The 12,287-nt window shown below is 27.3% G+C and overlaps 1 protein-coding gene across 1 annotated transcript; it reads right to left on the bottom strand.

Annotated features, from left to right (window-relative positions):
• Positions 1-1,068: 1,068 nt before the first annotated feature.
• Positions 1,069-11,860, bottom strand: LOC130671796 (CB1 cannabinoid receptor-interacting protein 1-like). The gene is made up of 2 exons (XM_057475875.1): positions 11,466-11,860; positions 1,069-1,630 (listed from the first exon to the last, which is right to left on the bottom strand). The coding sequence occupies exons 1-2, from the start codon at positions 11,642-11,644 to the stop codon at positions 1,306-1,308; spliced, it is 504 nt and encodes a 167-aa protein (XP_057331858.1). The 5' UTR covers positions 11,645-11,860; the 3' UTR covers positions 1,069-1,305.
• Positions 11,861-12,287: the final 427 nt, after the last annotated feature.

The following is a 12,287-nucleotide window of genomic DNA, read 5'->3' as shown; positions in this document are numbered from 1 at the left end:
AAGAAAGTATGTTCACGTCTGTTGCAAAGAATCCAATGTTCAATAAAACTTTTTTTTTTTTAAGTAAACCGTTTCTTATTTATTAAAAAAAAATCGTAGACCTTAGAAAATAAATACTTGATAAGAATGTTTTATTCACAGCGAAAATTGTTTGTAGCAATTCATATAAAATAGTAATGAAAGCTATTTCTGTTCTATTTCTCGTACGTACTTATAGCAACTTGAGCTTGTTTCTTTAGGCTGTTAAAAACACATAACACACTTATATCACATAAATATAATTCCATCTTAGCTTTCCTTGGTTCTAAAATACTTTTTAGCTTTTATAAAGTTGTGTACATTAGACAAGGAGCCGAATTTGCTATTTAAAATATCTCGTTATTTATAACAAAAGTATAAATTTAAATATATTTTTAAATTATAAGCTTATAATTTAAACTTAATTAATTCTTTCATATGTTAAATTTATTTGATAAATTATTTAATAATATATTATTTTTATAATAAAATATTATTCTAAATTTCTTCATAAGAATTAATACTGAATTTATAAAACATAAAATTATAAAAATAAAAATATTTAAAATTCTTTCACTTTTCTTACATAATTTATGAAAAATAGTATTATAATATTTTTATATAGTTTTAATTACATTTACAATCGATTTAGTGGCATTGATTATTTTACAATAAACATCAATATCAACTTATCAATTTATATTGTTCATCAAATATATACTTATAATCTATTAAATAAAACAAACAATCGCTCCACTTATCGATTTCATAAATATAATAGTAATTCAGTAGAGCATTACAAAAATAATCTATTATTTCGATGACTTATTATTGTGAACAAATGAAATATCGACTTTTTTTGTACTGGACGGCTTACAGACAAAGCATGCAACAAATATAAATTCGGTTAAATTTTATACTTATGATATATAATAATTTAAAAACATCATAACTTTTTTTTTAACTTTCAAGTATATCACTATATATTTACTTCGATTAAATTATTTTTTTTTTAATAATGAAGAATATATATATATATATTTTTTGCTTTTTAATTTTATTGTTTATAAGAATATACACAGAAAGTTTAAATTTTATTTCAATAAATTAGGATAGTATCATTTAAAATTTTATATATTTTTTTTAATTAATGTAAATCGTAAATTGAGGTAGAATCAAATGTTGTAATTGAAGCATAGGAATCACATCATAAATTTTATGTAAATTTTTTTTTTATTTTTATATATATTATTAATCTTGTGTATTAAGTATCACTGAATATTAATCTTAAGGTTCAGCACCTATTTTTCGATAAGTTTCTTTGTTTACTGTTGCAAGGTTGCCTTCAAAACTTGAACAATCTAATTCGATGCAATGCAATTTTGAGCCCCATTCACAGTGTTTATGATCATCGGATTTATAATATTTTATTTGTAGACATGTTTTAAGATCTTCGGATCCAAGTACTCTAATTGTAATGGGTAATTCTTGACGATGACTTTTAGGACTTGGTTGTGCATTGTTTGTGCTATAATAAGCGCTGTAAGCACATGCAGTTCCATCCCTCAATTGCTCTGTTACCTCGATTAATTTTCCATCGATACTTAGTAATCTGTAAACATTAAATTTAAATTACTTATTTAATAAATGTCACTTCAAATAATATATAGGGTTGTAAGTAATGCATTACTTTTTGCTAATGCAATTCTACGGAAATATCAAACATTTTTTTTTTAAATTGATAATCTTTACATTTTCATTAGCGGTTATTTTAAAATTAATAATCTCTAACGTTTTATTACGAATTATTTTTTAAAATATACGACTATAGAATTCATACGTTCACCTTATAATCTAATAAGGTGTAAATCAGTATTTTCAGATGAGAAATTGATGAGGATGTAATGCAGATGACCCTGATTAAGAAAAATGATTTGAAATGATTCGAAACAATTTGAAATGATTTAAAAAAAATTGAATCGACTAATATATAGATAAAACTTGACACACATATTTTTTGGTTCGATAACTAGATCAAGTTCAGAAATGAGCCAAATTGGTCGGCTAGTCTAGAAGTTATAGGTGTTTGAAATTTTACAAGTTTAGAAAAAAATCATCATCTGCTGTTTTATATATAAATAACCTGAAGCCAAAACTCATAGTGCATTATCATTCGAGATATTTTAAAGCTTTTTTCATTAGCTTCCATTTCTGACACTCCACTTGCCATTTAGACGATTTCTTTATAAATTTTGATGGCATTTAATTTTACATAAAATTATTTAAAAAATTTGTTTTTTTAACTTCCCGCTAAGAAAATTGTAAATTTTCAAAAATTCGGGAAGTTATTGTTTTACCTCAATTTTCGAAAATCGAATTTTCATCAGATGTCGACGTTTTGAGGTTCTAGGAAGCTATTCTGACTAATTTCAAGATGATGTCCGAGTGTATGTATGTATGTGCGTGCGTGCGTGTGTGTGTGTGTGTGTGTGTGTGTGTGTGTGTGTGTGTGTGTGTATATGTGCGAATGTGAATCGTTTATAACTTTTAAACTAATTAATCGATTCAAATCGTTCTTGCGGCAATCTAAAGAGGTTATTGGCTGTCAACTTTCCTGAAAATTTCAGATCATTTTAACAAGTAGACCCGAAGATAATTGAGAATTACGGAAAAAAATTTGTTTTTTTTAAATTTCTCGAAAACGATTCCAACGATCGATTCCAAAATCTAATCAGCTCTAGAACTTGATAAGAGACGCGTCGATTGCCGTCTCAATCATCTCAATCGGGCTTATTCGTTCGAGAGATATCGTCGGAGAAAGAAATAGTAAAAAACGGTTTTTCGCGAATATCTTTAAAACAGCTGCACTAATCATTTCCAACATTTAATTAGCTCGAAAACTCAGTAAAACACGCTGATTGCTACATTGAACATCAAAATACGTCAATTATTTTAAAAGATATCGACGATGAAGAGTTGAAAAAATAATATTTAATGTCATTTTCCCCGGATAAATCATGATATAATGTACTATAATGTGTTCGAGTTTGAAAAGCTCGTAAGAAACCATTGGCATCTAAGAGTATTTTCGAGCTCGAAAATAACGGGAAGTTTTAGGGCTGGCAGGGCCAACCGATGCCCAGATTTTCTTAATTAACTTTAATCGGAAAGCTTGAAAATTAATAAATAAATGATGAGAAATTTAATTCCATTTTGGTGGCTGAGTGACCTTATTAAAATTAATAATTCTATATGAAATTATATTATTACTTTTTGAGAAAGTTTATTTGTTTTATTCAACAATACAAAATTACTGGGTTGTAATTCGAAAGTACTTAAAATTGCGACGAATAACATCAAATTCGTAGTTTTAAGCTTATTCATGCCAACTGCAGTTTCCGCTTAATGAATATGAATAGATTCCTGCAATTATTTGGGGCTGAATTGAGAAGAGTATTCTCTCATATTCTAACTCTAATACTCAGTTTAATATTGGTATTTAATTAACAAAATTTGTTGAAAGTTTAGTTTTTCTGTGCAAAACTGGCATATTATCTGTATTGCAAAAACACGATTTCTTTTTTTGTGTTTTTAGTAGATTTCATAACAATCGATCTATTGCATCTGTCCTTATGGTAGAATTTTCAAATAACTTCGCTATAATTTATCATTATTCGTCAAGTAGATTCCTAAAATACTATTGGTTCAAAAGTTTGTAGATATATATAAATATAAATATAAATATAATATAACGCACCTTGTAACGATAGTACCTAAAAAGATCTTAATGAATCTTAGCACTCGCATTCAATAAATGATTATTTCTGTTAAGTTTGAAGATTAGCAAAATCGGTCAACTAGTTTAGAAATCGTGGCGATTTGAAATTTTCAAATCAACAAACAACGCTACTATTATACCGTTTTTTTTCTCAAATAATTTTCTAACGTCTATCTCCATTATGTAACAAGTACGCCAAAGCTGAGAAAATAAGCTATGTATTTTACTTTTTTTACTTTATGTTTTACAATAGTTTTTTGAATTTTAATAAAGGTTTAAAGTTACATGCTCGATTTTTGTATTATCATTAAAATTTTAGTATCTTATCGTTGACGGGTTTCGACCTCAAAATTCTTTAGAAACGCAAATACAAATTAATTTTTAATTCAATTTTATCTTAAAACTCCAAAATAAATGAATAATGAGAAATCTACTTCCATTTCAGATGCCGAATGGCCTTTTTTCATAATATATACATATATATATATATATATATATATATATATATATATATATATATATATATATATATATATATATATATATATATATATATATATATATATATATATATTTATTGTGATTCACTTGCAAATGGATGGAATTAATAGCAACAAGTGGCCTACTTGAAAAAAAAGAAGAGATTTGAAATATCCATTAAAAACTCGTCAATTTATTTTACAATATATTGAAATGTTTAATGGTATAAAATATCGTTTAATACATTATTTTATTCAAATTTGAAGTTACTTAAGGGGTAGCACAAGTGAGTACGAGCTATATATGATCTTCCTTGTAAAAAATCAATTTAAAAAAAAATGTAAGGATGTTGATTGATTTTACTATTGCATTCATTCATTGTAATTGTTTTAAATAATTTAATAGAAACAAAAGCAATACTTCATTTTAATTTTTTAAAAAAGGGTTATTCGCATATTTGGGTTGGCTGGTTGGTGGTATCTAATTTTGTGATTAATAAAAACATTTGAATATTTCAAATCAATTTGAATTTACTTCTGATACTGAAAGAATTTTGTGTTTAAACTTTAACATTAATTTAGTGTTAAAATTCAACTTGGATAGTTTTGATTGAAAAACAACTTAAATTTTGTCTGAACCGTTTTCAATACACAAATTATTTTGCCAATCTCGCTCGCGTCTGAAATCTTCTTGTTTCATTCTTTGCCATAGAATGTGATATTCTTAAAAGTCTACAAGAAACAGAAACTACGCGTAGACTGAGATATATATCGAATGATATACGCATTTTTAAAAAATTTCAGATGAATCTTATGTTCAAAAAATGACATAAGTATGACATGGTACTCTCTTAAATTTGAAATAGTGAAAATAGTGACTATTCACTGTTTACTAGTGAAAAGTATGTCACTGATTCAAATAGTGGTATACTTTTCACTGGCGATAAGTGACTATTCACTGCCAAATAGTGCTTGTCACCTGATTTTTGATAACTCGATTTTAGAGAGTAATGTTATGGTAATAATTATTAGGAATTATGAGCTATATGCCTATAATTTCTGGGAAAAATTTCTATAATTATAGGAACAATTCCTATAATTATGCTAATAGTTACTATATCGTATGATAACTGAATTATGATAATAATTACCATATTCTTGGAAATAGTTCATACAATCACATATAGGAATAGATTCTATATTAACATTGTAACGGTTACCAGGCACGTATCGAAATAAACCCTATGTATCAGAGTAACCGTTTCCATAATATTTATAATCATGGTAATCGTTTCTATATACTACTATAGTAATCGTTACCATACTATGTATTACAGTAAACGTTACCATATATTATATCAATGATTCCCACAATGTATAGGAATCATTACCATAATACCTTGTAATGGTAACTATAATATTATAGCAATGGTCACTACAATATATATTAATAGTTACTGTAGTATTATTGTAATCATTACTACAGTAGTATAGGAACAATTACCATAATGACATGGGAGTTATGATCATAATTTTATAGGAACTATTGCCATATCGTATAGGAATGAAAACTATATAGATGAAAATAGTTACCATAATTTCTATAGGTGTCGTTCCTATGGTCGATATTTAAAAAAAACCAGTTACCAGATGATATGGGAATCATTTTTAAAATAAATTGTAATTGTTACCCTAAATTTTTCTGTGCATGGCTTATAAAAAGAATGCACATCCGAACTCGAGTCCGTTTGAATAAACAGAGCGAAAGCGTGGGGTACTTTTTCGTGGTGAGCGAAAGAAAATCTCGAGGAAGTTTCTTACAACCAGATTGTATACGGTCGTCGTTTTTGAAATGATAATAAAGAAATGTCTGTTATAAATTAACATAAAAAACAATCTAGTTTATTTTTCAAAATTAAAACACTTATTAGTAAAACAGTTGTATTTCTAAGATAATATTAGCAGATAATATTTTCAACTTAGTATAATATTTAACAAGAATGAAAAAAAAAAAAAATAAATACTAATATAATAACTGTTGAAATGAACAAATGCTCTAAATAAAAACTTCAAGCATTTAATATGAATTTAACATGAACATTTGTAGTCTTTTTTATTTTTAATAACTTTATTGCATGCATATAATTATAGCATGATTTTAGTTATTTAAATTTTCTTTGGGTAATCGCATTTCTTTTTAGGTCAGAAAATCTCGTGCCGTGTATGATCGATACTTTGGTGTACTGCCAGGTGCTGAATGTACAATGCAGTGTTACTAGTTTTTATTAATCAATTATTCAACGTATGTAGCTATAATACCATTTTTTCATTTGTGATTACAGTATGACAATTTAAATTCAATTGAAAAATATACATTTTCTATAAATTATTTAGTTTTTTTAGTAAATAATGATACCTAAAAATGAATTAAAAAATTTATAATTTTACCACTTTTGTAATTTAATATCGAGCATTATGAAAAAATTATAAATATGCACAATAGAAATAATTTTAATATGTATTTATTTATTTTTTTTCTATTATTACCGAAAGATATAAAGATTAAATTTCATACAAAACGAGGATATTCATAAGATATATTGCATTGTATATAAATCTGCATAGTTGATATATTATGATCGGATTTTTTTAAATTCATATTAAAATTTTTTGTTAAAAATTCATTATTTATTCAAATTTTAAAATGCTGTTATTTTGATTTATTCCTCTTAATTAAATAGTATAGCCATTAATTGGATATGTTCATAAGTAATTTTATTTTAGTAAAAATATATTTTGAGTTAAAAAAAAAAAAACTATTAATATTTATATTGAGTTATATTATTCTATTATTTTCATATCTTAAACCTTTGACAATGCAATTTAAAAGTATATTGAGTCAAAACATACACGCTGAAAAAAAAGTGGTAATCCGTATTACGGAAGTACCTCCCAACTTAACAAAATAAATATTTTGATCTTTATTTTTAAAAGATTTTCATTCTTTTTTCTTAAGTTTTCCTATTGGAGATGGTAATCTTTTTTATTCGAGATAATATTCATAATTATCTCAGATGGCAGAATTAAAAAATTTTTCGATGAAGGAAATATCACGATCTAAAATGGCTCCTGTTACCATCGGGAATAATGAATATTACTATACGATAAAATAAAACGATTAATATACAAACGATAATGATTGCCATCACATGCAATATGATAATCAATCTCCATTGCAACATGGTAGTAGTTATCGTTTTTTTAACTTTCTGCTAAGAAAATTGAAAATTTTCAAAAAAAGGGAAGTTATTGGTTTCGGTCCGATTTTCGAAAACCGAGTTCCGAAAAGATTTCGATGTTGTAAGGCCTTAGAAAGCTATCCTGACTATTTTTAAAAGGATGTTCAAGTATGTGTCTGTGTTTGTGTGCATGTACGTATGTTTGTAAATATTCTATAACTTTTGAACGGACAATAGTTATTGGCGTAACTAGTAGGGTAAGTGATTCATAATGTGTCAGCGCGATGCGTTTAGCACGAGTCGCAGGTGCGCAGGCACGAGCGAAGCGAGTGCATTCTGCGCACCGGAGACGAGTGCTATAAACACATCGCGGGTGACGGATTATGACACCCTACATGTTGCGCCCATAATTTTATTCAACTCATGTGCGTTATTCACGTTTTATTAATCGCCTAAAAAGCGAAATCTCAATAGTTGTTTAGTGACATGGTGGAAAAAGACATTCGACATCACAATCTTGGCTACTCAATGGGTAACAACAGGGAATTGTAATTATCTCATATTCAGTAAGAGCTCGAAAGATAGTTACGTTTATTTTCATTACGTCACAGTGGCCGGGATAGTAGACATCTTTATTGCGTTTTGACAAATAGTTTTTCACCAGTCGGTAAACGGCCATTTAAGGTTCACATTTTAGGCATGATAAAACGTGAATAGCGCGCTTGAGTTGAATAAACCGATTTAGATCTCTGAGGTGGCATTCGAAGCAGCTCATTAATTCCTAAGTACTGTGAGAAACGGAGCTTGATCGATTTAGTATGATTAGAGTTATTACAAAAATAACAATTTTTGAAAAATGTTTTTCTTTTTTTTTTATAACTTTTAGTATACTTATGGATTGATTTCAAAATCTAATCAGTTCCGAAGCTCTATAAGCGTAAAAAGTTCTAAAATTCAAGAGATATCGTTGTCGAAAGGATTTGAAAAAAGAGTTTTTTTTAATGAACTCAAAACTCACAAAACATTGATTCTAATACCACCTCAAACATCAACATCGGTTAATTAGTTCGAAGGATACCCGTGAAGGAAAATTCAAATAATAATAATTTGCCTCATTTTTTTCGAATGACGCATATTGTAATTCTTCATATGTTCTAAAACTTATACCAGTCCTTTGGTTTCATAGTTTTCGATGATCGCTGCATAAAATATTGCAATCGGTTCGTTAGTTAAAATGATAATACATCAAAAATTATGAAAAATCACCATAGTTCTAACATATTTTTTCGAATGATTTATGTATTAACTCGTTGGTTTAATTCAAAGTTCACGTGACTCTTCCTATCGATCATTTTTATCGATTTCTGTTCAAAACATTGGATTCATCAAGTGAAACTTAAAAAAACGATTCTTATTGATTTTTATCAATTTCTCGAATTTTCTGAGATTACTTTCGAAGGGATCGAAAATAAAAAAGTATTTGAAGGTATTGTCGAGCTCAAAAAACTCGAACATGTTGTGACAATAAGCTGAAAGTTTCGGGGCTGGCCTGCAGGGTAAATCGATTTTCAGACTTTTTCAATGTGTATACACTGAAAAAGAAACTAACTTGAGTCAAGAAAAATTTACTTAAACCATTAAGAATATCATTATAGAGAAATCATTTTTTTTGGTGCAAGAATAGTTTTTCTTAAATATGATAGTTTTGACTCAGATTATATTATGATTAGTAAGAACTCAGTTCAAGAATATCGGTCTCTTGGTTTTAGAATACCCCCTTCTGACTATCCAAGCGGTGGAGAATAGACAGACCTGCAATGTTTTCATAGTATTTACGAATTTGTTTTTTGACTCGGGTATAGTTAAAGTTTTTTATCCCAATATCTCGGAACTATGCCGGCCTAGAAAATTGCAGACAGGACTTCTAACTCAAAGGACGTGGTTTCGATCCCGCCTGAAATCAGTGTTTTACAAAATTTAGGTGGAACATAAAAGTATTGAGTAACGCTGCCATAATTTTTTCATTTAAAAAAGAAATACACGTTTAGTATGATAAAGTCCCGTTTTGAATCAAATCGCTAGTGTATTCAATCAAGAGAATGATATTCTTGGGACAAGAATACCGCGCTTTTGGTTAAAGAATGAAATAACAGAGTTCAAAATATTAAAATTCTTAATTTAAGAATGAATTTTCTTCAAGTTAAATTGGAATCTTTGAGGGAGGATTTTATAGTTCTTAAGGGGTAACGTCAACCGATTATTAACCCTCGGAGTACACACCTCCGAATAGACCTTCGGAGTACACACCGGGTCAAACTGACCCCACTTCATTTTTGAAGAGTTATATCTCAAGAACTATGCATATTATCGGAATGAAGGTCATGACGTTTTTTGGAGGTAAAACAATGCTCTTTCGAATATAATTATCATTATTTCGAATTAACTAATTTTTAATGGTGAAAAAACTAATTAAAATCAAACCTAACTTGAGAAATATTTTAGGATAGAAAAAAATTCTGGGGTCAAAATGACCCCCAGTGTACTCCGAGGGTTAATTCAATTCAATTCACGGACAAACACTGGAAACCTAAAACAGAGTCTTTAGCGTTTTTCAAAATCTTAATAGAAGACTAAAAATTTCGTATTTTCAAAAATTCTAATTTATCTGCGAGAAAAATTGTTATAAAATTATCATTTACTCTACGAGTGCAACAAAGATAATCCCCTATATTTATTCTGAGTGTGAGAAAGAGGTCCAGTGGCGTATCTCCTTAATGCAAGTGAATATTTTCTTGATTTAAGAAAACATAAATTCAATTTCGAAGAAGCGAAATTTTTAGTTCGTTAAATTTTTTTTCTCTTTATATACAAAGTCATGTAGTTTGGTAATGTTTATAAAGTAACTTTAAAAGTTCTCTTAACTTATGTATTGACGAAAATTTATAGTCATCACTTGGCCCTAATAATACATAAATTATAAAATAAAAAAAATCATAGAAAAAACCAAAATAATAACAAAGTAGATTCATAAAGCTGTAAGCTAAGTATGTGAATACATCACATTTATAAAAGTTTGATTCCGTTTAAAAATTTGATGAGAGTTTTAAAAGCTTGTTGCATTTTTAGATGTCGATCGCAAGCTAATTCTAGGTCACTAATTCAGTTGGCATATAGCAATATATTCAATATTCTCACGTTCTTATAACATACTTACTACTTACTATACCCTGAAAAAATAGATAATCATTATAACTTATTAAAGTATAATAAATTTATGCGTGATTCGTGACACAATAGTAATAATATTCTTTTGTAATTGTTTATTTATTTTATGAAACATGCATAACCACAATTATAATTTAAATAATTCATCAGACGTGAACAATAAAAATCAAACAAAACTTTACGAACGGATATTAAGCTGCGATAAAATAAACGCTTGACAAAATAGCAAACAATTATGCAAATAAAAACATTGATTAGTTGTTTCAAGTAATAGTAGATTGTTTTTATAGCAAATTGTCGATATTAAAATCAACTCATGCTTGATACATAAAAAAACTTCATAGCTTAGTTAATTAAAAGTTCTATTAATTAATTTAAAAAAAACTAATGGCTGAACAATAAATGAACGTTGGAGGCAGTACATAAATACTATTGCATTTATTTATATTCAGAAAAAATTTCAACACTATAATTTAAATATATGAAATAATAATATTTGATGAATCTCATAAATATTTTTAATTATATAATTAGACCATAAATTTTGATTATATCTTCAGAAAATTTAAATAATTTTCATTTTAGTTTACTACGGTAATTTATTTACTGGCCTGGTTGTCGATATTTAAATATGTGGTTTAATATTTTTTATATTGGGTTGTATTTATAATTATACGTTATATATGTATAACAACAACAACATAGAATATGTTTATTTCTACCTACTGCAATTGTTGAGGTGGTTTAAAGCTGACATCGAAACGGTAGACGGCATCACAAAATAATTTAACAGTTTTTTTTTGTCGATATTTATTTGATTTTTCCATTTTACAATAAATTGGCCCAGTATTTGGTTCTTTTTTAAGTGAAACTGTTACACGAAAATAATTATCACTACCCCCCATTTAAGTACATTTCAATTAATACATATATTTATAAAATTTTTAAATATTTATAAAGTTTATTTAATTTGAAATTTTATTTGGATTTTTTCATATTAATTTTAGTTTTATTGCACCTGAATAGTAAATTTGAACAATAATAGTTCTTTTCCTACTGCTGTCGCGGCGCTTACTGAAACGCGATTACTTCGTATCATGATACTACCCCACACGGTGCTGTTATTTACTGCCAAAGTTGAACTAGTATAGCACGTATGCGTGATGAAGTAGTTCAGCAGTTGCACGATTGTCAGAATTATATTGACATTATAGCTAGTTTGGATTTTGTTTTTGCAATAGAATTTTGTACGTTTACTTTCTGTTGATGAAAAATTTATTTTTATCATTATTTAGAATTACCGCAAGTATACTGCAAGAAATCGGAAGTAAATTCAGATTAGTTTGCTTTCAGTTTTTCGTATTTATTTTTTATTATTAAAATTATAATATTTTTTCATTATTAATTTTAAGTATAACCTCATTAATTAATAACAAAAAAATGTTATTCTTACCAAACTTGTTCTAACAAATTGATCTTTTGCTATTATAATTTCCCACTCTAAGAATTTGGTAAAGTATTAAATTTGATATTGTCATAAGCTGATAA

This window comes from Microplitis mediator, chromosome 7 (genome assembly GCF_029852145.1).
Source record: "Microplitis mediator isolate UGA2020A chromosome 7, iyMicMedi2.1, whole genome shotgun sequence".
Classification (NCBI taxonomy): domain Eukaryota; kingdom Metazoa; phylum Arthropoda; class Insecta; order Hymenoptera; family Braconidae; genus Microplitis; species Microplitis mediator.
Note: the sequence above shows the minus strand (reverse complement) of the source record. Positions and strands in the feature narration are given on the sequence as shown.

What these genes read in the sequence shown, in the direction of transcription:
- LOC130671796 (XM_057475875.1), bottom strand. Translation starts at nt 11,644, where the DNA reads ATGGGGGGTAGTGATAATTATTTTCGTGTAACAGTTTCACTTAAAAAA. An exon ending in AAACCACCTCAACAATTGCA is followed by an intron (nt 1,631 to 11,465) that starts GTAGGTAGAAAT and finishes TAATGTTTACAG; the next exon opens with ATTACTAAGTATCGATGGAA.